Consider the following 28,000-nt stretch of genomic DNA (forward strand, 5'->3'; position numbering starts at 1 on the left):
CAACGAGATTTGAATTTTTCGCTTTATCATTATCATTATTTTTCTTTTGGAAAGGAACCGCGCGAGGTCTCGGCGGTGCCTTGTAAATCTACCTTGGAAAAATAAAAAAAATAAAATCATAACGACCGATCGATGGGCAGTTCTGTTATAGTCTAGTTGGTTAGGATACTCGGCTCTCACCCGATAGACCCGGGTTCAAGTCCCGGCAACGGAATTTGAATTTTTCGTTTATCATTATTTTTCTTTTGAAAAGGAACCGCGCGAGGTCTCGGCGGTGCCTTGTAAATCTACCTTGGAAAAATAAAAAAAAATAAAATCATAACGACCAATCGATGGGCAGTTCCGTTGTAGTCTAGTTGGTTAGGATACTCGGCTCTCACCCGAGAGACCCGGGTTCAAGACCCGGCAACGGAATTTCAATTTTTCGTTTATCATTATCATTAATTTTCTTTTGAAAAGGAACCGCGCGAGGTCTCGGCAGCGCGTTGTAAATCTATCTTGGAAAAATAAAAAAAATAAAATCATAACGACCGATTGATGGGCAGTTCTGTTATAGTCTAGTTGGTTAGGATACTCGGCTCTCACCCGACAGACCCGGGTTCAAGTCCCGGCAACGGAATTTGAATTTTTCGTTTATCATTATTTTTCTTTTGAAAAGGAACCGCGCGAGGTCTCGGCGGTGCCTTGTAAATCTACCTTGGAAAAATAAAAAAAAAATAAAATCATAACGACAAATCGATGGGCAGTTCCGTTGTAGTCTAGTTGGTTAGGATACTCGGCTCTCACCCGAGAGACCCGGGTTCAAGTCCTGGCAACGAGATTTGAATTTTTCGCTTTATCGTTATCATTATTTTTCTTTTGGAAAGGAACCGCGCGAGGTCTCGGCAGTGGCTTGTAAATCTACCTTGGAAAAATAAAAAAAATAAAATCATAACGACCGATCGATGGGCAGTTCCGTTGTAGTCTAGTTGGTTAGGGTACTCGGCTCTCACCCGAGAGACCCGGGTTCAAGTTCCGGCAACGGAATTTGAATTTTTCGCTTTATCATTATCATTATTTTTCTTTTGAAAAGGAACCGCGCGAGGTCTCGGCAGTGCCTTTTAAATCTACCTTGGAAAAATAAAAAAAATAAAATCATAACGACCAATCGATGGGCAGTTCCGTTGTAGTCTAGTTGGTTAGGATACTCGGCTCTCACCCGAGAGACCCGGGTTCAAGTCCCGGCAACGGAATTTGAATTTTTCGTTTATCATTATTTTTCTTTTGAAAAGGAACCGCGCGAGGTCTCGGCAGTGCCTTGTAAATCTACCTTGGAAAAATAAAAAAAATAAAATCATAACGACCGATCGATGGGCAATTCCGTTGTAGTCTAGTTGGTTAGGATACTCGGCTCTCACCCGAGAGACCCGGGTTCAAGTCTCGGCAACGGAATTTGAATATTTCGCTTTATCATTATCATTATTTTTCTTTTGAAAAGGAACCGCGCGAGGTCTCGGCAGTGCCTTGTAAATCTACCTTGGAAAAAAAAAAAAAAAAAATCATAACGACCGATCGATGGGCAGTTCCGTTGTAGTCTAGTTGGTTAGGATACTCGGCTCTCACTCGAGAGACCCGGGTTCAAGTCCCGGCAACGGAATTTCAATTTTTCTTTTATAATTATCATTATTTTTCTTTTGAAAAGGAACCGCGCGAGGTCTCGGCAGTACCTTGTAAATCTACCTTGGAAAAATAAAATCATAACGACCGATCGATGGGCAGTTCCGTTGTAGTCTAGTTGGTTAGGATACTCGGCTCTCACCCGAGAGACCCGGGTTCAAGTCCCGGCAACGGAATTTCAATTTTTCGTTTATCATTATCATTAATTTTCTTTTGAAAAGGAACTGCGCGAGGTCTCGGCAGCGCCTTGTAAATCTACCTTGGAAAAATAAAAAAAATAAAATCATAACGACCGATCGATGGGCAGTTCCGTTGTAGTCTAGTTGGTTAGGATACTCGGCTCTCACCCGAGAGACCCGGGTTCAAGTCTCGGCAACGGAATTTGAATATTTCGCTTTATCATTATCATTATTTTTCTTTTGAAAAGGAACCGCGCGAGGTCTCGGCAGTGCCTTGTAAATCTACCTTGGAAAAAAAAAAAAAAAAAATCATAACGACCGATCGATGGGCAGTTCCGTTGTAGTCTAGTTGGTTAGGATACTCGGCTCTCACTCGAGAGACCCGGGTTCAAGTCCCGGCAACGGAATTTCAATTTTTCTTTTATAATTATCATTATTTTTCTTTTGAAAAGGAACCGCGCGAGGTCTCGGCAGTACCTTGTAAATCTACCTTGGAAAAATAAAATCATAACGACCGATCGATGGGCAGTTCCGTTGTAGTCTAGTTGGTTAGGATACTCGGCTCTCACCCGACAGACCCGGGTTCAAGTCCCGGCAACGGAATTTGAATTTTTCGTTTATCATTATTTTTCTTTTGAAAAGGAACCGCGCGAGGTCTCGGCAGTGGCTTGTAAATCTACCTTGGAAAAATAAAAAAAAAATAAAATCATAACGACCAATCGATGGGCAGTTCCGTTGTAGTCTAGTTGGTTAGGATACTCGGCTCTCACTCGAGAGACCCGGGTTCAAGTCCTGGCAACGAAATTTGAATTTTTCGCTTTATCATTATCATTATTTTTCTTTTGGAAAGGAACCGCGCGAGGTCTCGGCAGTGGCTTGTAAATCTACCTTGGAAAAATAAAAAAAATAAAATCATAACGACCGATCGATGGGCAGTTCCGTTGTAGTCTAGTTGGTTAGGATACTCGGCTCTCACCCGAGAGACCCGGGTTCAAGCCCCGGCAACGAAATTTGAATTTTTCGCTTTATCATTATCATTATTTTTCTTTTGAAAAGGAACCGCGCGAGGTCTCGGCAGTGCCTTGTAAATCTACCTTGGAAAAATAAAAAAAATAAAATCATAACGACCAATCGATGGGCAGTTCCGTTGTAGTCTAGTTGGTTAGGATACTCGGCTCTCACTCGAGAGACCCGGGTTAAAGTCCCGACAACGGAATTTGAATTTTTCGTTTATCATTATTTTTCTTTTGAAAACGAACCGCGCGAGGTCTCGCCAGTGCCTTGTAAATCTACCTTGGAAAAATAAAAAAAATAAAATCATAACGACCGATCGATGGGCAGTTCCGTTGTAGTCTAGTTGGTTAGGATACTCGGCTCTCACCCGAGAGACCCGGGTTCAAGTCTCGGCAACGGAATTTGAATTTTTCGCTTTATCATTATCATTATTTTTCTTTTGAAAAGGAACCGCGCGAGGTCTCGGCCGTGCCTTGTAAATCTACCTTGGAAAAATAAAAAAAATAAAATCATAACGACCGATCGATGGGCAGTTCCGTTGTAGTCTAGTTGGTTAGGATACTCGGCTCTCACTTGAGAGACCCGGGTTCAAGTCCCGGCAACGGAATTTCAATTTTTCGTTTATAATTATCATTATTTTTCTTTTGAAAAGGAACCGCGCGAGGTCTCGGCAGTGCCTTGTAAATCTACCTTGGAAAAATAAAATCATAACGACCGATCAATGGGCAGTTCCGTTGTAGTCTAGTTGGTTAGGATACTCGGCTCTCACCCGAGAGACCCGGGTTCAAGTCCCGACAACGGAATTTCAATTTTTCGTTTATCATTATCATTATTTTTCTTTTGAAAAGGAACCGCGCGAGGTCTCGACAGTGCCTTGTAAATCTACCTTGGAACCAATCGACGGGCAATTCCGTTGTAGTCTAATTGGTTAGGATACTCGGCTCTCACCCGAGAGACCCGGGTTCAAGTCCCGGCAACGGAATTTCAATTTTTCGTTTATCATTATCATTATTTTTCTTTTGAAAAGGAACCGCGAGGTCTCGGCAGTGCCTTGTAAATCTACCTTGGAAAAATAAAAAAAATAAAATCATAACGACCGATCGATGGGCAGTTCCTTTGTAGTCTAGTTGGTTAGGATACTCGGCTTTCACCCGAGAGACCCGGGTTCAAGTCCCGGCAACGGAATTTGAATTTTTCGTTTATCATTATCATTATTTTTCTTTTGAAAAGGAACCGCGCGAGGTCTCGGCAGTGCCTTGTAAATCTACCTTGGAAAAATAAAAAAAAATCAAATCATAACGACCGATCGATGGGTTGTTCCGTTGTAGTCTAGTTGGTTAGGATACTCGGCTCTCACCCGAGAGACCTGGGTTCAAGTCCCGGCAACGGAATTTGAATTTTTCGCTTTATCATTATCATTATTTTTCTTTTGAAAAGGAACCGCGCGAGGTCTCGGTAGTGCCTTGTAAATCTACCTTGGAAAAATAAAAAAAATAAAATCATAACGACCGATCGATGGGCAGTTCCGTTGTAGTCTAGTTGGTTAGGATACTTGGCTCTCACCCGAGAGACCCGGGTTCAAGTCCCGGCAACGGAATTTGAATTTTTCGTTTATCATTATTTTTCTTTTGAAAAGGAACCGCGCGAGGTCTCGGCAGTGCCTTGTAAATCTACCTTGGAAAAATAAAAAAAATAAAATCATAACGACCGATCGATGGGCAATTCCGTTGTAGTCTAGTTTGTTAGGATACTTGGCTCTCACCCGAGAGACCCGGGTTCAAGTCCCGGCAACGGAATTTGAATTTTTCGTTTATCATTATCATTATTTTTCTTTTGAAAAGGAACCGCGCGAGGTCTCGGCGGTGCCTTGTAAATCTACCTTGGAAAAATAAAAAAAATAAAATCATAACGACCGATCGATGGGCAGTTCCGTTGTAGTCTAGTTGGTTAGGATACTCGGCTCTCACCCGAGAGACCCGGGTTCAAGTCCCGGCAACGGAATTTGAATTTTTCGTTTATCATTATCATTATTTTTCTTTTGAAAAGGAACCGCGTGAGGTCTCGGCAGTGCCTTGTAAATCTACCTTGGAAAAATAAAAAAAATAAAATCATAACGACCGATCGATGGGCAGTTCCGTTGTAGTCTAGTTGGTTAGGATACTCGGCTCTCACCCGAGAGACCCGGGTTCAAGTCCCGGCAACGGAATTTGAATTTTTCGTTTATCATTATCATTATTTTTCTTTTGAAAAGGAACCGCGCGAGGTCTCGGCAGTGCCTTGTAAATCTACCTTGGAAAAATAAAAAAAATCAAATCATAACGACCGATCGATGGGTTGTTCCGTTGTAGTCTAGTTGGTTAGGATACTCGGCTCTCACCTGAGAGACCCGGGTTCAAGTCCCGGCAACGGAATTTGAATTTTTCGCTTTATCATTATCATTATTTTTCTTTTGAAAGGGAACCGCGCGAGGTCTCGGTAGTGCCTTGTAAATCTACCTTGGAAAAATAAAAAAAATAAAATCATAACGACCGATCGATGGGCAGTTCCGTTGTAGTCTAGTTGGTTAGGATACTTGGCTCTCACCCGAGAGGCCCGGGTTCAAGTCCCGGCAACGAAATTTGAATTTTTCGTTTATCATTATTTTTCTTTTGAAAAGGAACCGCGCGAGGTCTCGGCAGTGCCTTGTAAATCTACCTTGGAAAAATAAAAAAAATAAAATCATAACGACAGATCGATGGGCAGTTCCGTTGTAGTCTAGTTGGTTAGGAAACTTGGCTCTCACCCGAGAGGCCCGGGTTCAAGTCCCGGCAACGAAATTTGAATTTTTCGTTTATCATTATTTTTCTTTTGAAAAGGAACCGCGCGAGGTCTCGGCAGTGCCTTGTAAATCTACCTTGGAAAAATAAAAAAAATAAAATCATAACGACCGATCGATGGGCAATTCCGTTGTAGTCTAGTTGGTTAGGATACTCGGCTCTCACCCGAAAGACCTGGGTTCATGTTCCGGCAACGGAATTTGAATTTTCGTTTATCACTATTATTATTTTTCTTTTGAAAAGGAACCGCGCGAGGTCTCGACAGTGCCTTGTAAATCTACCTTGGAAAAATAAAAAAAAATAAAATCATAACGACCAATCGATGGCCAATTCTGTTGTAGTCTAGTTGGTTAGGATACTCGGCTCTCACCCAAGAGACCTGGGTTCTTGTTCCGGCAACGGAATTTGAATTTTCGTTTATCATTATTATTATTTTTCTTTTGAAAAGGAACCCCCTTGGAAAAATAAAAAAAATAAATTCATAACGACCGATCAATGGGCAATTCCGTTGTAGTCTAGTTGGTTAGGATACTCGGATCTCACCCGAGAGACCTGCGTTCAAGTCTCTTCAACGAAATTTCAATTTTCGTTTATTATTTTTTTTTCGATAAAGAACCGCGATGTCTCAGCAGTGCCTTGTAAATCTACCTTGGAAAAATAAAAAAAATAAAATCATAACGACCGATCGATTGGCAATTCCATTGTAGTCTAGTTGGTTAGGATACTCGGCTCTCACCCGAGAGACCCGGGTTCATGTCCCGGCAACGGAATTTCAATTTTCGTTTATTAATTTTTTTTTCGATAAAGAACCGTGAGTTCTCGGTAGTGCCTTGTAAATCTACCTTATAAAAATAAAATAAAAATAAAATCATAACTATCAATTGATGGGCAATTTTGTTGTAGTGTAGTTTGTTAGGATACTCGGGTTTCACCTGATTGACCCGGGTTCAAGTCCTGACAATGTTTATTCTTTTTTTTTTCGATAAAGAACCGTGAGTTCTCGGCAAATCTACCTTAGAAAAATAAAAAAAAATAAAATCATAACAACCGATTAATGGGCAGTTCTGTTGTAGTCTAGTTGGTTAGGATACTCGGCTCTCACTCGAGAGACCCAGGTTCAAGTCCCTTGGCTAGGATTCTCTGCTCACACCTGAGAGACCCGGGTTCAATTCCAAGCAACGGAATTTGATAGACCTGTGTTCAAGTCCCGGCAACGGAGTTTGTACTCTAGTTGGCTAGGATTCTCTGCTCTCACTTGAGTTGACAGACCGGGGTTCAAGTCCCGGCAACGGAATTTGAGTTTTTCATTTGTTATTTTTTTTCTTAAAAAGAACCGTGAGTCCTCGACAGTAACTTGTAAATAAATAAAATAATATCTTAACAACCAATTGGTGGACAAGTTCGTTGTAGTGTAGATGGTTAGGATACTTAGCTCTCACCCGAGTCTCGGTGAGTTATCGGCAGTGCCTTAGAAATCTAACTTATAAAAATAAAAACAAATTAATGTTTGAATTTTTATTAAATCTACCTTAGAAAAAATAAAAACAAAATAACGTTTGAATTTTTATTTATTATTTTTAAAAAAAATCATGATTATCAATATACCTTACAAAAATATATATATATATATATATATATATATATATATATATATATATATATATATATATATATATAATAACGTTTGATCGTTTGTTATAAATATAACTTATAAAAAAAAATATATATATAATAACAATCATGATAGACCTGTGTTCAAGTCCCGGCAACGGAGTTTGTACTCTAGTTGGCTAGGATTCTCTGCTCTCACTTGAGTTGACAGACCGGGGTTCAAGTCCCGGCAACGGAATTTGAGTTTTTCATTTGTTATTTTTTTTCTTAAAAAGAACCGTGAGTCCTCGACAGTAACTTGTAAATAAATAAAATAATATCTTAACAACCAATTGGTGGACAAGTTCGTTGTAGTGTAGATGGTTAGGATACTTAGCTCTCACCCGAGTCTCGGTGAGTTATCGGCAGTGCCTTAGAAATCTAACTTATAAAAATAAAAACAAATTAATGTTTGAATTTTTATTAAATCTACCTTAGAAAAAATAAAAACAAAATAACGTTTGAATTTTTATTTATTATTTTTAAAAAAAATCATGATTATCAATATACCTTACAAAAATATATATATATATATATATATATATAATAACGTTTGATCGTTTGTTATAAATATAACTTATAAAAAAAAATATATATATAATAACAATCAATCAATATTTTTACTTTTATCAATAACATATTTTAAAATATGAATTTAAATTTTAGATATAGTTAAGTTGATAATCAATATTTGGTATTAATCATGGATAATAATAGTAAATGAGTTAGTTGGGTGATATGAAATAATTTATTTTTTGGAAATAGAAATATAATATTGAATATTAAATATACTAGAATTCATGGACCAAAATTAAATAAATTGCCTCAAAATTGGGACCAAAATGAATTTTAAAAAAATGAAAACTAAAGGCACACGGTTTGTATGGTAAGGTTGGAAGAAAATTTGGGGCAAATTTAATAGGCCAATCCAATGGTCAACATATTGATTTGACCCGACCACGTGGATTAAGTCCCGTGGCTTAATGTAACTCACAATCTAACTTCAAATAATCTAAATTTTACTATTACTTAAAGACTTCACGAGACTTCTATCTCAAACAAAGTCGATATGACATTAGTTATAATAATATTATTTATTTATTTAGTATTAAAAAGTGTAATTTTTTTTAAAACGAATCCAATAATTTTTTAAAAAATGAAACTATATCAAAATTTATTGAAATTTATCATTAGATATATATATATATATATATATATATATATATATATATATATATATTGAATAATTTTTATAACTAATTAAGTTATGGGAAATAAAATAACAACAAAATTAAAATAAAAAAAACTAAAATTTGATTTTATCATATATTTTTATTAAATTTAATTAAGCATAAGTTAAATTATTATGTTTTAAAAATATTTAAAATTTGATACCTATTAAACTAAAATAACAAAAATTAATTAAATATCACGACTAAAATGTGTAATAATTTATTTTTTTAATTTAATATAAATTTAAAATATTAAACTTTTTAAATAAAAGTCAAATCCCATCGTGTGTGTATATAATATAAAATATTAATATATATTTTCAGAACTCTTACGAAGGTGGACGGCACGTATTCCTCACGACCATGCAACTTCTTTTACATTATCTATTTAAATATTATTCTTTTTTTCTTCATTTTTTTTCATATATATATATATATATATATATATATATATATATATATATATATATATATGAAAAAATTATTTAAAAAAAAAAAGAAAATTGAAAGAAGAGCAAATTATTGTGTCTAAATTTTTGGAAAATAAAATAGGATATTTTAATTAAAATATTTTTGAAAATTTAGACTAAAATTCGAGAATATTTTAATTTAATGTGGTTGGTTTTATTATTGTTTGGTGCATATTTAAAATTTTAAAAATTAATGGTTAGAAAAGAATTTTTAATTATTTTCAATTATAAAAATGAACTATATAATTGATTAATAAGATAAGTAAAAAATCATTAATAATTTTATTGCTATCTTATCTTCAATCTTTAAATGATTTTTTTTAATTTAATACAAATTAATTAATGAAAAAATTGCTCCATCATAAATTATGAATATATATTTTATTTAATCCATATATTTAAAATTTTTACATTTTTATCTAATTTTGGAGTTTAATTTCAATTTTATCCTTTAATACTCTAAATTAACTAAATTAAATATTATAATGTAAAATTAATAATAATAAAAATAAATTAGTGACAATAATTAATTAATATAAAAATTAACCTAAGAACCAAATAAAAATTATTTTGAAATTTGAAATATTATACCGAAAATTGAATAAATAAATAAAAATTTAGATAGACATAATATATTTAGAATATCCCTGTGGATTTGAAAGCTTGAAATTGTGTATAAACTCCATTTCCATGGCGGAATTCCCCTGTTTTCTCTGGTCCTAAAGTTGCAGAGCTGCTTCCCTCTCTTTTTCCAAAAGAAACAAAAAGAAATTTCAGAGAAAGAAAAAGGGAAAAGAAAGCAACCCACAAGGAGGGAATACCAATTCAAAAATCCTTTTAACTCTCTTCTTCTTCTTCTTCTTCTTCAGAATTCAAATTTATTAACCAAATCAAAGCTTCCAATGGAGAAATTCTCCATCTCCGACCAAAAATTTCATCTGGGTTTCTGCCCTTCCTCCTCTTCCATGGATCTAAATGACCCATCCACCGTTTCTGAAACTTCCGGCCAATCTCCGCCCAGCCTCGCCTACTCTTTCTCTTACTGCAGAACCAGCTCCGACGCCTCTGCCTTCTCCGACCCCACCACCGACGATACCAGTTTCTGTACTGAGCCCTCTCCATCGATTCCCGCCAGAAAATATAAACTCACCGCCGGAGATAAACCCGACGATCAAGACGCCATGGATTCCGGTGAGTGGGTTTTGTGAATTTTCTCCTCCTTCTTACAAATTCACAAGTTTTTTAACGTTGTTGCAGAAACAGAGATGATGAAGGAGAGATTTGCGAAGCTTTTGCTCGGAGAAGACATGTCCGGAAGTGGGAAAGGGGTTTGCACGGCGGTTACAATCTCAAACGCCATTACTAATCTCTATGGTCAGATTTTTCTTTTTCCGAACTGTTTTAACTTTTTTTGATTCTGGGTCTTAACTTTTGGCTCTGTTTTTTGGTCTGATCAGCGACGGTGTTCGGACAGAATCTGAAACTGGAGCCGTTGCCGGCGGAGAAGAAGGCGATGTGGAAGAGAGAAATGGCTTGTCTGTTATCTGTTTGTGATTACATTCTTGAGTTCTTCACTGAATCTCAAACCTTGGACGATGGAACAACAATGGAGGTGACATTTCTCTGTCTTTTTCAGAACAAAATTGGTTCTGTTTTTAGAACAAAATTGTCTGTCGGCTAGGATGTCGGTTCTAATGATGGGGTTTTTTCAGGTTTTGAACAGCCGACAAAGATCAGATATATACCTAAACCTTCCAGCATTGGAAAAGCTTGACATGATGCTCTTGGTAAAACACTATAAGAACTTTGTAATAAAACTTTGGTTAAACATTTTGAGAGTGATTTATCAATCTTGTTTGGGTTTTGGCAGGACATTTTGGACAGTTTTCACGACACGGAGTTTTGGTATGCTGAAGAAGGAAGCATATCATCGAACTCGAACTCGAACCATTCAAAATCGGCTTCGTTTCGCCGACTTTCGTTGCAGAAAGAAGAGAAATGGTGGTTGCCAGTTCCTTGCATTCCTTCATGTGGTCTATCAGAGAAAGCACGAAAACAACTAAGAAATAACCGTGAATTTGCAAATCAAATCCATAAAGCTGCTATGGCTATTAATAGTACTATTCTTGCTGAAATGGATATTCCCGAGTCATACATCGACACTCTTCCAAAGGTTAGTCCTCTAACCGATCATAGGAAGATAGCAATCTTTACTCTCGATCAATGTAAATCCGTTTTTTGATTGGTTTTCACGAAATAATCAATTTTTCATTTTTTCAGAGTGGAAAGACGAGTATAGGCGATACGATGTACCGTTATATGTATAGTGCTGATAAATTCTCGCCCGATCATTTGCTCGATTGCTTGAACATAGGATCTGAACACGATGCGCTCGAACTTGCAGACCGGATCGAGGCTTCAATGTATACATGGAGAAGGAAAGCATGTCTATGCCACTCAAAATCATCGTGGGAATTGGTAAAAGATCTAATGGCTGAAGGTGATAAAGGTGACAAGAACACTATCTTAGCTGAAAGAGCTGAGAGCTTGCTTTTGTCCTTGAAACAACGGTTCCCCGAACTTTCTCAAACAACCTTAGACACTAGCAAGATTCAATACAACAGGGTAAGTTAAGAGTATATGTCTTGTCCACTTACGTTATGCTCGATTTTCGAACTTTTAAAAATGCATATTAGATACAAAATTGAACGTTTATGGATCGAATATGCACTAAATTAAAAGCTTAAAGATCTATTAAACCCATTTTAGAATCCCGATACTTATAAGATTTGATGTTGTAGGACGTGGGACAAGCAGTGTTGGAGAGTTACTCGAGGGTGTTGGAAGGACTGGCATTCAACGTTGTGGCATGGATTGAAGATGTTCTTTTTGCTGATAGGTCCCTATGAAACCAAGAGTAGGGACCCTCCTCTTTTACCAAGAAAAGGAAATGTTTAGTTGCTTGTTTATATTGTATGGTCACAATTGGTATAAAAACTATGTTGTTGGTTGGGACAAAGGGTTCTCCTATTTGTAGAATGTATTTACCTTTTAGGTTAAAGTTGCACGGGAAATTGTACCTTTTTTTTTAATCGGTTCGATTGAAAATGCATAGTCACTTACCTAAATTATCTTCTTCTCGAGTAAAGAACACTTCTCTATCTAAAAAAAAGTAGAGGTGTATATAAATTGAGTTAAAAAAATCTTTTAGACTAACCTGAAATTTTGAGTTAGTTCAGTGTGTGACTCGAGCAATCCAGATATAGTTTATAACCGAACCCAACTAGACCCAAGTCATTTGAACCCTCTAAAAGAAAGTACCATGATTATTTAGACATATAGTCAAATTTAAAAACTAATTATGTATAAAACCCGATATATAAGTCTTCTTGTTTTTACCTGTATTATAAATTATGTCACGACAAAATTATTAATATTTTATAATAAAAATTTATGTTTTAATATGTTCTTCCAAATCCTCGAACTTATTCTAAACCCTAAACCCTAAACAACAATTCTAAAACAATTCGTGTTACATTAATCCACTAAAAAAATTTAAAAAATACCATTTAAAAAAAAAAAAAACCTCTAAATTTGGTGGCCATATTATTGAGGATTTATTACACATTTATATATAATAAATATGAAATTTATGAGCTTCAATGAAATTAATTACAGGTATACCCTCAAAAGACATTGACATATGGCTATTAATATTGTATTTAATATATCACCAAAAAAAAAAAAATTGTATTTATTTTTACTTTTCAAATAAAATTCATGGACATAAAAATATAAAATTTAATTTGGAACTTCGAGGACAATATTGACGTATACTCGAGCCTCGACTCACGTTTGAGAGAAATGTTATAAAAAACGTAAGCGAGGATCTAGGTTGAAAGCAAATTTAAAGGAATCAATGTTATAGGCTAAAAGCGAATAAGTAACAACAATGAATTTAATAGCATATAACTCGGTTAGGAATAATTGACAACTAGTTACATTCCCTACATTTTTGCGTGACAGGGTTAGACATGATTTTGATAACTGACCATAAATCCGGTATTGACACAACAAGAATAATAAAGGCCTATCTAACATAAAAGCAAGTAAAATAACCTAAACAAACATGACCAGAACATCTGACACAATTCATAAGCAACACTCAACCGACAAACATAAACAAAAAAAAAAAAAAAATTTTTTTTTTATCATCTTCGAAGTACATAGTGATGAATTTATTTGCATGAACCAATTTTCCAATTTAAAGATATAACTTTAAAATTTATTTGCATTATTAAATAACGAATTTATTTCTTTTTATCATCTTCAAATTACATAAAACTCATCAATGTAACCTATAATTATTATTTTATTATTATTTATTACTAAAAATAAATTTTGAAATATTTAAAATGTAATTTTTAAAAATATATAATGAAAATACAAATGTTTAAAAATAGATTTAAAAATCCAAAAAAAAAATTATAATTCCAACGATTGAATCGAGTTTGAAAAAGGTCTCAACTCTGCAATAGAAAAATTATTCAATAAAATTGCGCCTTTCTGTCCTTTCTCCCTCGCTCCCTCACCCTCCGGCGGCACCTACTCTTCTCCGGCAAGCACGTACTCCCCTTGTCGAACCATATCCAGCGACGGCGATAGACCCACCTGGAAGGCGGCCGACCCCCACGAACATCCTTGCAGCAACCCTCTCCTCCCGGCGCGACTTACAAGCGGTAAAATCTAGTTTAATCAACTCCATTAGGGTCGCTTACATCGATTGAGTTTAAATTCTGCTCAATTAGTTCTGAAAACCCTTATTTCGGATCGTTTGGATTTTTAGCGCCCCGAAAATTCGTTACTGGTCTCTTACTCGGGTACTCGTGCGCTGTATTGTTTGATTATTGTACGATTTTTTTGCTTAATAATTGTGGAGTTGATTAAGTAGCCCACTGAAAATTCTAGTGAGATTATTTAGGGTTGAAGTGTGTATTTTGGATTCTTGATATTGATATTAGAAAACGTAGGGGCGTTTCATTCCGTGACGGTTGTTAAGTTCAAAATTCCTGCAGAAATCCTTACAATTTCATCGTAGATTGCCTGATTATTTGCAGTATAGCGGTCTTGAAGTTGCAGCAGCAAGGTCAATGAGTAGCAACATGGAAAGGCCGCAGAAATCTAGGCCTCCCGAAATTGTTAAGTTGAATGACGCAGCGAAATTGGTAATAAATTAAAATTTCTTTACTCAGTTCATCATGGTTCTGAATTTGTTCTTATTTGCGTTCTCCTTCATTGTTGTTTGATTGGATAGCTTTCAACTTTTCCTCAGTTTTCTGTTGACAAAACTTCAAATCTTGTAGAGAAATTTGGCACACTCTAAGCTTATTATGTTGCAACATGAGCTCACTAAAATGTCAACTAGTTAAGATATATGCTCTGATCTAAGAGGTTCGATGTTCGAATTTCTCCGGTATACATGTTGAACTCAAAAAGATTGTGCTGTAACATGAGTAAAGATTTGTGATTAAATAAGTGTCTCACATTTGAAGTCTATGTTAAAGTGAAATTCTGGGCCTTCCTATGAAGACCTATGTTTGTGGATTAGAGAAATCTATGGTTTAATATTACGTCACGACGTTGTGCATAAAGAATTGTCCTGATATTTGATAAACGGAGTATCCATCTTACGTGCAGGCAGCGGAGTTGATGAGTAAGATGACAAATTGCGAATGGAAAGAAACTGCAAATGATAATAAATCAACCGTGGTAGAGCCCGAAAATCGACCTCCTAGGTCAGTACTCAACTATCTGGATCTCTTACTATGGCATTAGGCTGTTTTCTAACTAGCTCTGGACCTGTTTCTCTAGACTTGGACTTGGAGCCAAAATAAGTAGCCAGTTCAGAAATGGACCTTCTAATGACCCACTTGATAGAAAATTATATGCCAAGTTGGACGCTGGGAAAAAGCAAGCTGCTAGAAAGATGTTGGAGGATACTCCTGTACCGAACAATGAAAATGACGACGACAATGATGATGAAGAAGAGAGTAAAACTGCCATGTTCGATAAGAAGCGAGCACCAACTCGAGTAACTATGCCTCCTTTCTGGACCAAGAAAAAACGAAGGTAGTTTATTTTTGTAGGTAGGGAATATTCTTGATTATCAAACCAGTGAACATCTTATTTGGTCTTAGACAAGAAGGTATTTGATTTAGAAGGTAGTTTGTTCATTTATTGTGAGATCCTACATCGGTTAGAGAGAAGAACGAAGAAGTCCGAAAGAGAAAGTCCAAAGAGGACAATATCTGCTAGCGGTGGGCTTGGATCGTTATATTTATATTGGGATGATTGAACTTGTTAGGGCATATTTTGAATGACTTTGCAAGGTATTCCTAGGGACGATAACATTTTTTTTTTTTTTTTTTTTTGTTTGTTTGAAATAATTAGATTGGTTTGGGATTATTTTTTCAATAATCTAGTTGGTGGTGCTAAACTGCAAGCCTTGGTTGGGTGTGAAGTTAGCTCGTTTCCCTCTTACCTATACCTCCCACTCGGGCATAATCCTAGATCTCTTTTGGGTTGGAATCTCGTTTTGAGTAGGATTTGTGCTAGGCTTTTATCTCGAACAATAAGATTTTTCTCGAAACGTGACAGACTTACTGATCCAATTTGCTTGGAGTGGATCCCTATCTATTTATTTTCTCTTTATTTACTTTGCGCGCATTGAGTTTTCATTTAGACCATAAGTTTTAAGATATTACATTTTTACTCTTAACTTTTGGCTTTAGTTTTAATTTGATCATTAAATTTCAAAATTTTACATATTTACGGTTGAATTTTAAGTTAAACTTGTCAGAGTCTCAAGAAGATCTTACATTTTTATCTTTAAATTTTCACTATTAATATTTACTTTTGGTCATTGGTGTTGACTTTTCGTTAACTAATTTAAATATTATGCGGTAGAATTTTTTAATTAATTTTAAAAGTGATAGAAAGATGAGTGATATTCAAGAATAAAAATGGGATATTTTGAAATAAATATTGTAAGTTTTTATCAAATAATTCATCTTAAATAATTTTATAATACAAAGTTGAAGGATCCAATTCCCCAAAAAGGTCAGAAGTTTTTCTTTCAAAATTTTGCCATAAATTATATAAAAAAAACAAGAAATTTAAATGGTAATGTGCGGGCTCTGTATTTACCAATTAAAAGAAAAGGGGTTCGAATCAAATGCGGACGAGATCATCAAACTGGACACGTGGTTGGTACTGATTGGTTAGAATGTGATAACTACGACGTGAAGTCGGATCAGCCTGCAATAAGGCACAATTTTTTATGTACGGCTGAATACGGAGGTTGGAACATGTTCAGACGGTAGCCAGTCACCGACCTCTCATTGTCTCCCCACGCGCTTATACTTTTTGATCCCGAGCGTGGTTTGCACGCATTAACATGTGTGAAATAATCCTTTTCTTTAGGACTCAAACTTCATTACAATTCTTTTTATAATAAAAAACAAATTTCTTAAATATTTTCTTTAAATTTGTTTAGTACAGTCCAAAAGAATTAAATTAATAAAAATATTTTTAAATATAGCATTTATCTTACTACTCCTAAATTTAAAAAAATTTAAATAGTATTTATAAATTTTAAAAGAAGTCTAAAAAAATATTTAAATTTAAAAAAAATTCAGGAATATTCTTACTATTAGTTTGGAATGAAACGTTCATATTTTGTTTTAAAATACTCTTAGATTTTAATTTTTTTTTTTAAATACTCTTATCTTACATATATTGACGATAATAATTTTTTTATTTTTTATTTATAAAAGTAAAGAGTGTTAACTTTACTTCTATAATTTTATGAGTATTTTTTTTTTAAATATAAACGATTAAAAAATACTATTAAAAGTTTAAAGGATATTTATTATTATTATCTTTTAATTTAGTTTAAAGATATTATTGAAACTTTTTTGAAATTTAGAAATAGGTTGAGACAAATTAAATGCTATTTTTATTAATTTAGCCCTTTAAAATTTATTATTGTTATTATATTTAAGTTCAAAATTATTAATATCATTATTATTTCATCCTACCTAAGGTATTATATAACTTTTAAATATTATCAGCCTTTTGTTTTAATTATACATTTACATAAATATTATCAATACATTTTTTTTAAAGTCAGTTCAAATATCTATTTCCAGATTTTAATTATAATAAATAAAAGAAAATACATCCCATGCTTTTGGGGCCAAATAATATATATATATATATATATATATATATATATATAGAGGTTAAATTTGATAACCTAACGTATTTCAAAATACAAAAAATTAGGTTGCAATTAAGTTAGGATAAGAATTAGTTTAAGCTTTAAGGAAAAAAAAAAAAAATGGCCAAGCACGTACTACCTATCACACTAATGTAAAATGGTTAGATACGTTCTTGGTGAATCACATACTTTGTGTTTTTTTTTCTAAATTTCGGACTATTGAAGGTTAGGACCAATCACAATTCATCACCATCTTGCCCGCTTCTAATTGATGACTGACTATTAAATAAGTGTTGACCCAAGTCCATGTGTTGGGGCTCGTCTCCCTAACCGTACGTGAGCTGTCTCGTATGACCTATCAAGCCCTTCTCTCCAGGGCTTAGCTCTCTTTCTCAACTCGAGTTTGAAGTTCAGTGGCTTTTATCATTGACAAACTCAAAATTAATACCGTAATTACACTGAAAAACGATAATCAGGCATTTTTCAATAATAATAAAAAAAATAGAAAATATTATCAAATAATTAAGATTGAAGTAGAAAAGTTGTGTATAATCCCAAACAAATGCCTACCTACAACTAAAGGACAAGAAAATGTTCTTAATTACACTGGAAAACGTTAATTAATACCTTAAGAACACTAGAACTTGCTCAAACTTCTGAAGGATTGTTAGAGCAATTGAGGAAACTGAAGAAGAAAGGCTTTTGTTTTTCCGTGTAGGGATCAATGAATTGTGAGAGTACAATAATGGAGGTCGTGAGGTTGGGGAAAAGGACAATAATGGAGTCAGCTCCTGAGCAGTTCTCCACGCCACAGTGACGCGTGGATTATACGGATAAACAGCAACGGGTATGGATGGATTCTTCATTTCATCGCTCTAAAAAAGAAAAACCCAGTACAAGAGCCAAGAGGGAATCCAAATTCAACTCAACGCTTCTTGTACACGCCGTTTTCTGTTCATTTTCGTTTCTCTTGCCCATACCAACGAAGACCCAATACAAAATCAAACTCAAGTTTGAAGGCTCAACCGATCTCCCTCTCTCTCTCTCTCTCTCTCTCTCTCTCTCTTTTGTAGCTTCCTGTGATCTTCTTGTTCTTCTTCTATAAACCTTGATTCTCTCTCTCTCTCTCTGTTAGAGAATTCACTTTGTTAAAGCCCTAATACTTGATTCGGATCTTGGATTGGAATCGGTTCTGGGGTTATTGGGCCGCGATGAATTCGCGGGAAGATGTAATTACTGCGGTGCTTTTGGGTTTGTTGCTGACTTTGAGGCTGGTTTCTGCTGGGGATATAGTTCATCAGGACACTGTCGCACCTGCGCGCCCTGGTTGTGAGAATAATTTCGTTCTGGTTAGCACTTTTGCTTATTCTCTACTTCTTGTTCTTGATTTCAACTTATTTCGAAGTTTCAGTTTGAATATTTTGTTATTGCTACTCGAATTGTGTGGATTTGATGATTGCAAAATTTGGGTATTGGACTATTAATTGAAAGCAATTGAAAATATGGGAGTTGATGGTCGAGTTTATGATTTATTAGCTTATGGAGGTTCTTCATTTGTTCCCTCTCTGTCTCCCAAATGTATTTGATTATTCATTTTTTGCTTGAGTCTATTTGGCTGCTGACACTATGACAGAGCAACGAACTAATAAAATGATGCTTGCTTGTTATGCTGTATCTTGTTATGGGTACATATTCCGTTTTAGGGATTGGCGACTTACCCATTCGTTGACTTTGACATTTTTGGTGTACTATCGGTCGGGTGAATTCAATAATAGACGCCGATTGGCATTCCAGCCTTCCTTCTCCTTTCAGGGTCTACCCGAAAGAGAATCGAGTGTTTCTTGGTCGTGAATATTTGAATAGGACGAACTGCCACGTGGTTTGGTTCGGAACAAAACAATTAGAATTAGGCTTGTTGAACTGGGATGTGAGTTAGATTCAATGGATGGATGTTGGTGGTAGAATCGATTGCTTGTTCAAATAGTGATAATTTTGAGGATTGTAATCAGTTTATCCTACACACATATTGTAGCTCATTGATTTTTCTGTTTAGGTGAAAGTCCCTACTTGGGTTAATGGTGCAGCGGCCATTGAATATGTTGGTGTTGGTGCTCGATTTGGCCCGACCTTGGAATCAAAGGAAAAACATGCTACCCATACTAGAGTTGCTCTGGCAGATCCTCCTGATTGTTGTAGTATGCCTAAGAATAAGGTAAGGTTTTCTGATATTTATACTTCACAGTTCCATTGATTTGAAATCGAACTGTTCGGTGTGCTTGTAGCTGACTGGGGAGGTGATTTTGGTACGACGTGGAAACTGTAGTTTCACAAAGAAGGCAAATATTGCAGAAAATGCTAATGCTTCAGCCATCCTCATCATTAATAACAGTAAAGGTACCTACACATTTTCTTTTCCTTATTGTTCTTGGCTGCAAGATCTTTTGAGGTTAATTTTCTTTGCAATGGTCAGGTTAGATATATGTATATCATAATAACAAGTTGTGGATATAACTTTCACTAAGAATATGGAAGTGTGAAGGATGCATGAACTGGAGAGGAAGAGGGAACAAAACACAACCTCAGAGAACTATCAAGATAGGACCCCAGGATGAAGGTAAAAAAATGGGAATGCCACCAAACTGGAAAGACTGAGATGCTCTATAACGACCCGACTTCTAAAATATGACCAGACCGAATCATTACCACATGTATGCTATGGAAGTCTTTCAGGACTTAATCAAATGGAAATCAAACATACAGTTTAAAGCTTAAAAACATAAATCTCATCCTTATTTCTAACAAAAAACTTGCTTGCTTAGAACATTTAAAAAGAAAAAAAGCACATAGAAAACTAATGCGGAATCAACTCTATCCTGGCTACCCCCATAGCCTCTATAGCTAACACTGTTAGTTGCTTAGGACGCCCTTGTCCTTATTGAAAATAAAATGTAAAAAATATTTATTAAAATATCCAGGGTGTGGGTTAGTGACCCAGTACTGGGGTTAGGAAATGCATACACATGCAATAATGACTAAGACTACATGACTATGGTGGAACCGAAAACTTGGTCTTGGGTTCCACTTCTTTTCTTTTCTCAAGATTCACATCACTTTTATACACATAGTTCCATGTACACTGAACTTACTAGGTGAGCATCACTTTCGTACTTTCTAGGACTCACCAGGTATGCATCACTTTGTACATGACTTTCATACACATTGACTCTACATAAATCAATTTCATACCCATACAACCTTTGGACATGCATCACTTTTATGCCATCTGAACATATAGAAAAGAAGGGAACACGTTTAACATTTCATGACTTTTATGAATACACAAATGCATGAGGTCCCACATATAAGAAAGCATTAGTTCATTAATACAATGCAACGCACCAAATCTTTCATGCATAACAACGTTATCATAACATACATTTGTTTTCATCACATATTATTCCTGACTTACGAGATTCGAGATTCGTTACCCACTATGAATCACTAATAGTGACTGAAATTGAACACAATTCTAACTCTGAAGTTGCTGAACTCAATGGGAGTTGCGCACTGTAGTGTCGTGTAGCCAAATAACTATATAAAATAATGGACTCAAGAGGAGATTCAAGATTCGTTACACACTATAAATCATTGAAAGAGACTAAAATTGAAGGCAATTCCAACTCTGAAGTGTTTCTGAAAGCTCCTTGAAGATTTCTTGTCCTCTCTTATGTATTCTTCACTTTAAATGAAATTTATTTCTTATAAAAGGGAAACAAGAAAAAGATAAGGAAAAAGATCTACAGAAGAAATCCTCGCCCAAACTTTTCTCCCTCTTTTGTGCCGACTTCCAAAAATAGTGGTGAGGGTGTTAATCATCGTTTTATACATTATGTCTGTGCTCAGATGTTGGACTCATATCCTTAATTTCTGAGTTGCCTGGTGTTTTCCAAAGGAAATGATAGGAGTTCTCACTCAGTTATTTATTGGGTTGAGATTTCCACTTAAGGATGACGTTCTCCTGTTAAATGCTTAGGAAGCTCTGCCTGGTACTGGCTGGAAAGAAACGGTAAAAATGATTAAATATAAGATTAGGGACTGTTTAAATGGGATTTAGCGAGTTTTATTGCGTTCTTTTTCACTTATTAACACAAAAAATCTGTAACTTACCTACTTTCCTCAATATAGCCAAATAGAAAAAACACCTGAAGAACCAAGACTCCAACGGCTATAAATGTAACAAACAACTGAATAACCAACTAAAACTTGACGAACTGCTAACTAATCCAACAATCTGGAAAAATACAAGCAGTTGCCTAAAATAAAACACAACTCCCAGTCGTTTAAATTATAAGCTTCATCATTTTCCCTTGCTTTGGAAGGTTTAGTTTTTTGCTTGACATGGCTTACATAGGAGAGCTAATACTATAGATTATGTGTAGAGATATTCTCCCTTCTTTTTCGGGCCTCATGGTTCCCTCACATAGAGTGGCAGAAGATCTTGACCATACGTCATTGAACCACAAGTTTTCATTTTTGATTTGGTTCCCTTTTTCGGGGGCTTTTGGTGTTTCTTTACCGTCGAATAGGAATTGTAGGGCTATGATAGAGGTGGTTATACTTTTTTCCTCCTTTGGGGAGAAGGATAAATTTCTGGCAAGCTTGCTTCTTTGTGGTTGTCTGGGAGATTTGGCTTGAGAGGCATCATAGAAATTTTAGAGGTTGGGAGAGATCTATAAAAGCTCGATTACTCAACGGAATGAAAGCTCGATTTCTTATATTTAAAAAAAAAAAAGAAAAAAACTCTTTTTTATCTACCTCCGTCTCTATAAATTTATACATGTTTTTTCTGTTTGTTATCCCAAAGAAAACGGTTCTTCTAAGAGCCCCTAAACTTTAGCTGGCTTGTTATAAGACTGAAACTGTGTCTGTCGCTTACTCAACGTAGGTCTCCTTTTTTGTTTTTGTTTTTAATTTTTGTTGCTAGGCGTTGAATCATTGGGCCCACCATATCGCTTCGATAGTTTTTTGTTTCCAAGTCCATTAGGTTGATGGACTTAACTGATTGAATGGCTCAATCGCAACTCCCCATTTTAAAATATATTTCTTAAATTCTTATAAAAATCCAAAAGTTCTTTTTTGTTTTTGAAAAAGAGAATTCCCATTTTTTCAGAACTTTTCAAGATGGTCTGTGAGGAGAATGAAACTGATGTAACCATAGGCATACCTGCTGTCATGCTCCCTCAAGATGCTGGTGATAGTATTGAGAGAAATTTGAAGAACCACATCTCAGGTGTGTACTTAATCTCTTCAATTTTGTAATCAGTAATTCCTTTGTGTTTTTCTTTCCCTCCTATTCCATTTTAATCAATTTTAGTGTGAACTTACTGTTATTTCAGTATCTGTGCAACTTTATTCCCCACTTCGACCAGTAGTAGACGTCGCTGAAGTATTTTTGTGGCTTATGGCTGTTGGTACTGTCTTAGTGGCTTCTTATTGGTCTGCATGGACTGCACGAGAAGCAGCTATCGAGCATGATAAGCTGTTGAAGGTCCTACAGTCCTCTCTATCTAGTTTCTCCTTGGGGAAAGTTTTTCTGAATATACTTCATTTGCAGGATGGTTCAGATGAGTTGCTGCAGACGGAAGCCACTGGTTCCAGTGGTTACATAGATATTAACACTACAGCTGCAATTCTCTTTGTCGTGATCGCTTCATGTTTCTTGGTTATGCTCTACAAATTAATGTCTTCCTGGTTTCTTGAAGTTCTCGTGGTTCTATTTTGCATCGGCGGTGCAGAGGTTTGCCTGTTCTTCTCTTTATGTTGGGTTGTTTAGATGGACAAATGGCTTTGCATTTGTAAATAGTTGTCTATGAAATCATGTGCATGTTGAATCAATTTCTTTGATTCATAAGAAAATTGTTTTAAGACTCAGAATCTCCAGATGTTTGATCATAATGAACAGATATAAAAGAATTAATATAATAAAATTATATTTTGAAAAACTCTTTTGCTGATATCGTATTGCCATTTGTTTGCATCCATTTTAACCTTTACGTGTATCCATTAGCTTCTGATTTTTCTGAACAGCTCTCCATCACTCCACCCCCTAACTTGAGGCCTTATAAGGTCCCTAGCTTAGCTTCATGAACTATTGAAACATTCATCGCACTATTATGCACGTGTCATATGAATAATTGCTAGGTTAAAATCAATATCTAAATAATTTAATCATTGCTTGTGTTGTGATGTGGCTGTACCTCATAACATCTCTGTGCACCAACAGGGACTGCAAACTTGCTTGGTGGCTTTGTTGTCATGGTATGTATCTTCCCTCACATGTCTAATGCTTCATTTTCTATAACTGCTATGCGTAACGAAGAAAAGAGTATAGATTCTCTCTCACTCTCGTTTGACATAGCATGTTTTCTGGGTATTTCTCCCACCAAATCTTTTCCCATGGGCTTAGTTGGCTTACCGAATGCGTCATTTAAAAGATTCCTCCTTTTCCTCTGCTATTTATTATTTTTCTCCAAAACTGCTGTAGATAAGATTAGTATTCAGGGGATCTGTTGTCAACTTGTTCATATCCTTGTTTATGTTTTCTTACAGTTTGGGCTCAATATCTTTGAGTTATATTAATTAGCTGGAGGCATTGTGACTTCGTATCTGCGGCAATATTGTCTAGCTAGAAAATTTTACGACTTTTATAGTATCACCTTGCACCGTACTGCGCTGTCAACCGATTAATAACTAATGAATTTGAGGATAATTTCCTAGTATGATGCTGTATTTCATTGAGAAAAGAGAGGGTGACAATTTGAATTATTTTGAAGTTTTCCATAACATATATCTTTTCAACTTTTAGCGGGATGAAACTAACGACATAAGAACTACAGTTTCAGATGGTTTGAACATGCTGCTGAGTCATATATCAAAGTACCCTTCTTTGGAGCCATGTCCCATCTGACGTTGGCAGTTTTTCCTTTCTGCTTAGCGTTTGCTGTTCTTTGGGCTTACTATCACAAAATATCTTTTGCTTGGATAGGCCAAGACATCCTTGTAAGAAACCCCACTATTTCCAGTCTTTCATTTTGCTTGCTTCATTGCTTTTCCACTTTTCCATTTGATAGCTTTTACCAAGTTGAGGATCAAATATCAGGAGTCATTACTTTTTTCTTTCAATATATATTTTATTATAATTTTTAATTGCAGAACTTTTCAATGCTCGATTATTTATTTTGTGGTTTGCTCTATTTATTAAGAACAAGTTGTCCCATATCAGAAAAAGAAGTAACAATTGGACAGCATTATTACTAACTTTCTGACTGAAGCAAAAGGCACTTGAACATTTACACTTCAATGACCTGAACAGTTGATGAAAGTTAACTTACTGCCGCCTTGTTCTGATTGGTTCAGTATGTTTCCTATGGTCCTTGGTTTAGTTTTGCACACCGGTAGCTTGTTTCTTTTCATTTGACGAAACTTTGGAAAGGTATATGGCAAGGTTGGTAGTTAAAGGATATACTCAAACTTACGGTATAGATAACCAGGAGAGTTTTTCCCAATTGTAAAGATGAATACCGTAAGAATATTGTTGTACTTGGCTGCCAACTTAAATTGGTAGCCCTCGTTGTACGATGTGAAGAATGTGTTCCTTCACGGCGAACTGTATCAGAAAATCTACATGAGCATTCCTCCAAGACTTGAAGAAAGTTGAGAAAATCCCTGTATGGACTAAAAACATAATCCATACCACTCTCTTTATCAAGCACTTAGAATTAAGGGGAGTTATTGTGCTTCTAGTGTATGTAGATGACATATCATCGTCACTGAAGATAATGAAGAAGAAAAGGTTGGACTTAGAAGGGAATTGATGAGAGAATTCAAGTTCAAATAACGTGGAAGACTAAAGTATTTTCTCGGTATTGAATTAGCTTACTCAGCTCATGGCATCTACATATCACAACAGAAATATGTGATGAATTTATTGGTCGAAGATAATCCTTGACAACTTATAGGTTACAGGAGAAGGCTCGATAAAGTTGTATTGCGCAAATTAGCCATCAATATTGCTCATAATCCTATCCAACATGGTAGAACAATACATATTGTAATCAATCAACATTTTATTAAGAAGTTAGAGAAGGGGATAGTATGTATGAGTTATGTACCTACTACTTCCATTGGTAGATGTGCTAACAAAAGTATTTCACAGTTTATTGTTTCATGAGTCAGTATCCAAGCTATCCAAGCTGGGAATGAATGATATCTATTCCTCCGTCATTGTTTCCTTTTTTTTTTTGTTTTGTTTCTTTTCGAAATGATCTATCTTATATCATATTTATAAGTTTGTCCATTTGTTGATGTGATTTCATTAAAACTTTGTTGAAATGGCTTCCCGTTCCTACTTTCAATCAGGGTATTGCGCTCATAGTTACCGTTCTCCAGATTGTTCGAGTTCCTAATCTCAAGGTAATTTTTGAGTTCCATACATTTCCAGGTTTTTCTTTGCTATCTTCCACATGTTTGCCTATTGATCTTCTTGATTGCTTCTACTATGAGGCGATGGCATGAAATGATTCTCATCATTTTGTGTCATAATATCCTCTTTTTGTATCATCTAAGAGGTACCATATTTTAATAAACTAAACAAAGATTTTATCGAAACTTACGAAATTGCATTGTGAAAGAGACTATATGTTGTCTCCCGTGGGCCGATAATCCGTTGTTGAGATCACAAACAACTTTACATATATCAAATTCAAGTGCGAATGTTGGGAAGGTTTTAGTTGTTGGGACAGTTTTAGTTAACAGCTTAAATTTTAAATTTGTTTTCACTTATCATCAGGTTGGGACGGTTCTCCTCAGCTGTGCCTTTTTGTACGACATTTTTTGGGTATTCGTCTCGAAATGGTGGTTCCACGAGAGCGTTATGATAGTGGTGAGTTGTTTACTAAAGCCATACCCTTTTCCATTGATCTATATAGGCAATATGGTTTGTTTCTATCAAGGACCTGTCTTATTTTTTCTTTGGAATTTCAGGTTGCTCGTGGTGATAAGAGTGGAGAAGTTGGTATACCCATGCTGCTTAAGATTCCACGGATGTTTGATCCTTGGGGAGGGTACAGCATTATCGGATTTGGTGATATTATCTTGCCTGGACTTGTAGTCGCATTTTCACTAAGGTGAAAGCAATGAGTAGAACATGTTCAATATGTCTGCAAGTTTCTTTTAGCTGGGATTGCATCAATGGTCCATGGAACTTAATGGTGGTTTGCCTGTTTTTTACAGATATGATTGGCTTGCGAAGAAGAAACTCCGAGCAGGTTACTTTGTTTGGGCAATGACTGCTTATGGCACAGGTATGACCAACACAAAATCTTATGACAATCTCCAAACAGATTACTTCATTTTATCTCTTATTTCCAAATATTGGAGTCCTTTTTCGTAAATTGTAACATACGTATATTGTCTTGAATTCATTGGAGCTTTATCTGTGAGATTCCACGTTGGTTGGAGAGGGGAATGAAGCATTCTTTATAAGGGTGTGGAAACCTCTCCCTAGGAGACGCGCTTTAAAATTTTGAGGGGAAGCCTAGAAGGGAAAGCCCAAAGAGGACAATATCTGCTAGTGGTGGGCTTGAGTTGTTACGAATAGTATCAGAGCTAGACACCGGGCGATGTGCTAGCGAGAAGGCAGAACCCTGAAGGGGGGACACCAAGCGGTGTGCCAATGAGGACGCTGAGCCTCGAGGTGGATTGTGAGATCCCACATCGATTGGAGAGGGGAACGAGTTCCAACGAGGATGCTGGGTCCCGAAGGGAGGTGGATTGTGAGATCCCATATCGGTTAGAGAGGAGAACGAATTATAGGGGTGTGGAAACCTCTCCCTAGAAGATGCGTTTTAAAACCTTGAGGGGAAGCCAAGAAGAGAAAGCGGAGGACAATACCTGGGAATAGGGGGAAATGGTGGGCTTGGGCTTCACCTGTTACATTATTTTTCTTTCGTCGACTGTTAGTATTCTTCATATAGTTTCTCCATGTCAGAACAAAAAACCGGGACTAAAAACAATCAAAAGTTGATATCCTCAACTCGACCTCGTCTTGCTTACTGATGCGTTCATTTTCCATTTCAGGCCTACTCATCACTTACGTAGCTTTGAATTTAATGGACGGACATGGCCAACCAGCTTTGCTTTACATAGTTCCGTTCACCCTTGGTAAGTCCCACAGTTCTATTACCCGACCCGACCCATCGTCCCACGAACAAATTAGCCCTGCTAGAAAACATAAAAAACTTGATGATTTGATGGCAGGCACATTTTTGACACTGGGAAAGCAAAGAGGGGATCTTAAGATACTATGGACAAGAGGAGAACCAGAAAGGCCTTGCCCACACATCCAACTCCAACCCTCCTTTCAACATTAAAATAAGAGTAAGTAACCTACCAAGCTTGCATCATAACCAACACCCGTTGTAATACTCCCACTGCTAATTAAGAATCACAAAGAACTTAGAGAACGAACCATTTTCCCTTTCCCTTACCTTTGCCGAGGCTGTAGATTACTACTTGCATGTGTAATTTATATATACCTGTTTTTACAAACTACATATGTATACCTGCACAGAAACAAAGAAAAACACTCTGTTCCCAGCTGCACACTTTCTGCAGTTCTGCTACTTGTGTTATAATGAGATGT

At 35.8% G+C, this 28,000-nt stretch overlaps 3 protein-coding genes and 29 non-coding genes across 33 annotated transcripts; all 32 read left to right on the top strand.

Moving 5' to 3' along the window:
* Positions 1–141: 141 nt before the first annotated feature.
* TRNAE-CUC (transfer RNA glutamic acid (anticodon CUC)) lies at positions 142–214 on the top strand. The gene has a single exon. It is a non-coding gene; the product is annotated as a tRNA-Glu (tRNA).
* A 127-nt stretch (positions 215–341) lies between these two features.
* On the top strand, positions 342–414 carry TRNAE-CUC (transfer RNA glutamic acid (anticodon CUC)). Its single transcript has one exon. It is a non-coding gene; the product is annotated as a tRNA-Glu (tRNA).
* A 132-nt stretch (positions 415–546) lies between these two features.
* On the top strand, positions 547–619 carry TRNAE-CUC (transfer RNA glutamic acid (anticodon CUC)). The gene has a single exon. It is a non-coding gene; the product is annotated as a tRNA-Glu (tRNA).
* A 128-nt stretch (positions 620–747) lies between these two features.
* TRNAE-CUC (transfer RNA glutamic acid (anticodon CUC)) lies at positions 748–821 on the top strand. Its single transcript has one exon. It is a non-coding gene; the product is annotated as a tRNA-Glu (tRNA).
* Positions 822–953: 132 nt separating this feature from the next.
* On the top strand, positions 954–1,026 carry TRNAE-CUC (transfer RNA glutamic acid (anticodon CUC)). Its single transcript has one exon. It is a non-coding gene; the product is annotated as a tRNA-Glu (tRNA).
* A 133-nt stretch (positions 1,027–1,159) lies between these two features.
* On the top strand, positions 1,160–1,232 carry TRNAE-CUC (transfer RNA glutamic acid (anticodon CUC)). The gene has a single exon. It is a non-coding gene; the product is annotated as a tRNA-Glu (tRNA).
* Positions 1,233–1,358: 126 nt separating this feature from the next.
* On the top strand, positions 1,359–1,431 carry TRNAE-CUC (transfer RNA glutamic acid (anticodon CUC)). The gene has a single exon. It is a non-coding gene; the product is annotated as a tRNA-Glu (tRNA).
* Positions 1,432–1,563: 132 nt separating this feature from the next.
* On the top strand, positions 1,564–1,636 carry TRNAE-CUC (transfer RNA glutamic acid (anticodon CUC)). Its single transcript has one exon. It is a non-coding gene; the product is annotated as a tRNA-Glu (tRNA).
* Positions 1,637–1,759: 123 nt separating this feature from the next.
* On the top strand, positions 1,760–1,832 carry TRNAE-CUC (transfer RNA glutamic acid (anticodon CUC)). The gene has a single exon. It is a non-coding gene; the product is annotated as a tRNA-Glu (tRNA).
* Positions 1,833–1,964: 132 nt separating this feature from the next.
* TRNAE-CUC (transfer RNA glutamic acid (anticodon CUC)) lies at positions 1,965–2,037 on the top strand. The gene has a single exon. It is a non-coding gene; the product is annotated as a tRNA-Glu (tRNA).
* A 132-nt stretch (positions 2,038–2,169) lies between these two features.
* On the top strand, positions 2,170–2,242 carry TRNAE-CUC (transfer RNA glutamic acid (anticodon CUC)). Its single transcript has one exon. It is a non-coding gene; the product is annotated as a tRNA-Glu (tRNA).
* Positions 2,243–2,365: 123 nt separating this feature from the next.
* Positions 2,366–2,438, top strand: TRNAE-CUC (transfer RNA glutamic acid (anticodon CUC)). The gene has a single exon. It is a non-coding gene; the product is annotated as a tRNA-Glu (tRNA).
* A 128-nt stretch (positions 2,439–2,566) lies between these two features.
* On the top strand, positions 2,567–2,639 carry TRNAE-CUC (transfer RNA glutamic acid (anticodon CUC)). Its single transcript has one exon. It is a non-coding gene; the product is annotated as a tRNA-Glu (tRNA).
* Positions 2,640–2,772: 133 nt separating this feature from the next.
* TRNAE-CUC (transfer RNA glutamic acid (anticodon CUC)) lies at positions 2,773–2,845 on the top strand. The gene has a single exon. It is a non-coding gene; the product is annotated as a tRNA-Glu (tRNA).
* A 133-nt stretch (positions 2,846–2,978) lies between these two features.
* On the top strand, positions 2,979–3,051 carry TRNAE-CUC (transfer RNA glutamic acid (anticodon CUC)). Its single transcript has one exon. It is a non-coding gene; the product is annotated as a tRNA-Glu (tRNA).
* Positions 3,052–3,177: 126 nt separating this feature from the next.
* On the top strand, positions 3,178–3,250 carry TRNAE-CUC (transfer RNA glutamic acid (anticodon CUC)). Its single transcript has one exon. It is a non-coding gene; the product is annotated as a tRNA-Glu (tRNA).
* Positions 3,251–3,383: 133 nt separating this feature from the next.
* On the top strand, positions 3,384–3,456 carry TRNAE-CUC (transfer RNA glutamic acid (anticodon CUC)). Its single transcript has one exon. It is a non-coding gene; the product is annotated as a tRNA-Glu (tRNA).
* Positions 3,457–3,579: 123 nt separating this feature from the next.
* TRNAE-CUC (transfer RNA glutamic acid (anticodon CUC)) lies at positions 3,580–3,652 on the top strand. The gene has a single exon. It is a non-coding gene; the product is annotated as a tRNA-Glu (tRNA).
* Positions 3,653–3,758: 106 nt separating this feature from the next.
* On the top strand, positions 3,759–3,831 carry TRNAE-CUC (transfer RNA glutamic acid (anticodon CUC)). The gene has a single exon. It is a non-coding gene; the product is annotated as a tRNA-Glu (tRNA).
* Positions 3,832–3,961: 130 nt separating this feature from the next.
* TRNAE-UUC (transfer RNA glutamic acid (anticodon UUC)) lies at positions 3,962–4,034 on the top strand. Its single transcript has one exon. It is a non-coding gene; the product is annotated as a tRNA-Glu (tRNA).
* Positions 4,035–4,167: 133 nt separating this feature from the next.
* On the top strand, positions 4,168–4,240 carry TRNAE-CUC (transfer RNA glutamic acid (anticodon CUC)). The gene has a single exon. It is a non-coding gene; the product is annotated as a tRNA-Glu (tRNA).
* A 133-nt stretch (positions 4,241–4,373) lies between these two features.
* Positions 4,374–4,446, top strand: TRNAE-CUC (transfer RNA glutamic acid (anticodon CUC)). Its single transcript has one exon. It is a non-coding gene; the product is annotated as a tRNA-Glu (tRNA).
* A 126-nt stretch (positions 4,447–4,572) lies between these two features.
* TRNAE-CUC (transfer RNA glutamic acid (anticodon CUC)) lies at positions 4,573–4,645 on the top strand. The gene has a single exon. It is a non-coding gene; the product is annotated as a tRNA-Glu (tRNA).
* A 132-nt stretch (positions 4,646–4,777) lies between these two features.
* Positions 4,778–4,850, top strand: TRNAE-CUC (transfer RNA glutamic acid (anticodon CUC)). Its single transcript has one exon. It is a non-coding gene; the product is annotated as a tRNA-Glu (tRNA).
* Positions 4,851–4,982: 132 nt separating this feature from the next.
* TRNAE-CUC (transfer RNA glutamic acid (anticodon CUC)) lies at positions 4,983–5,055 on the top strand. Its single transcript has one exon. It is a non-coding gene; the product is annotated as a tRNA-Glu (tRNA).
* Positions 5,056–5,187: 132 nt separating this feature from the next.
* On the top strand, positions 5,188–5,260 carry TRNAE-CUC (transfer RNA glutamic acid (anticodon CUC)). Its single transcript has one exon. It is a non-coding gene; the product is annotated as a tRNA-Glu (tRNA).
* Positions 5,261–5,393: 133 nt separating this feature from the next.
* On the top strand, positions 5,394–5,466 carry TRNAE-CUC (transfer RNA glutamic acid (anticodon CUC)). The gene has a single exon. It is a non-coding gene; the product is annotated as a tRNA-Glu (tRNA).
* Positions 5,467–5,592: 126 nt separating this feature from the next.
* Positions 5,593–5,665, top strand: TRNAE-CUC (transfer RNA glutamic acid (anticodon CUC)). Its single transcript has one exon. It is a non-coding gene; the product is annotated as a tRNA-Glu (tRNA).
* Positions 5,666–6,362: 697 nt separating this feature from the next.
* Positions 6,363–6,435, top strand: TRNAE-CUC (transfer RNA glutamic acid (anticodon CUC)). Its single transcript has one exon. It is a non-coding gene; the product is annotated as a tRNA-Glu (tRNA).
* Positions 6,436–9,679: 3,244 nt separating this feature from the next.
* Positions 9,680–12,084, top strand: LOC111778566 (rop guanine nucleotide exchange factor 3). Its single transcript, XM_023658473.2, has 7 exons — positions 9,680–10,208; positions 10,275–10,391; positions 10,475–10,629; positions 10,730–10,804; positions 10,888–11,190; positions 11,298–11,642; positions 11,819–12,084. Exons 1-7 carry the CDS (start codon positions 9,920–9,922, stop codon positions 11,924–11,926), a joined length of 1,392 nt encoding a protein of 463 aa, XP_023514241.2. The 5' UTR covers positions 9,680–9,919; the 3' UTR covers positions 11,927–12,084.
* Positions 12,085–13,525: 1,441 nt separating this feature from the next.
* On the top strand, positions 13,526–15,666 carry LOC111778569 (uncharacterized). 2 transcript variants are annotated; one of them, XM_023658480.2, is made up of 4 exons: positions 13,526–13,756; positions 14,116–14,242; positions 14,715–14,812; positions 14,889–15,666. In XM_023658480.2, the coding sequence occupies exons 2-4, from the start codon at positions 14,168–14,170 to the stop codon at positions 15,148–15,150; spliced, it is 435 nt and encodes a 144-aa protein (XP_023514248.2). In that variant the 5' UTR covers positions 13,526–13,756; positions 14,116–14,167; the 3' UTR covers positions 15,151–15,666. The 2 variants fall into 2 exon arrangements, with proteins under 2 accessions (XP_023514248.2, XP_086975468.1); XM_087119342.1 differs by having other exon boundaries at positions 13,527–13,756; positions 14,135–14,242.
* A 2,496-nt stretch (positions 15,667–18,162) lies between these two features.
* On the top strand, positions 18,163–27,980 carry LOC111778571 (signal peptide peptidase-like 4). The gene is made up of 14 exons (XM_023658481.2): positions 18,163–18,647; positions 19,352–19,510; positions 19,581–19,692; positions 22,469–22,588; positions 22,695–22,846; positions 22,913–23,095; positions 23,582–23,616; positions 24,195–24,357; positions 25,717–25,770; positions 26,147–26,239; positions 26,341–26,483; positions 26,590–26,660; positions 27,436–27,519; positions 27,616–27,980. Exons 1-14 carry the CDS (start codon positions 18,510–18,512, stop codon positions 27,726–27,728), a joined length of 1,620 nt encoding a protein of 539 aa, XP_023514249.1. The 5' UTR covers positions 18,163–18,509; the 3' UTR covers positions 27,729–27,980.
* The last annotated feature ends 20 nt before the right edge of the window (positions 27,981–28,000 follow it).

This window comes from Cucurbita pepo, chromosome 17, assembly GCF_057944985.1.
Source record: "Cucurbita pepo subsp. pepo isolate OVF chromosome 17, ASM5794498v1, whole genome shotgun sequence".
NCBI classification, from domain to species: Eukaryota; Viridiplantae; Streptophyta; class Magnoliopsida; order Cucurbitales; family Cucurbitaceae; genus Cucurbita; species Cucurbita pepo.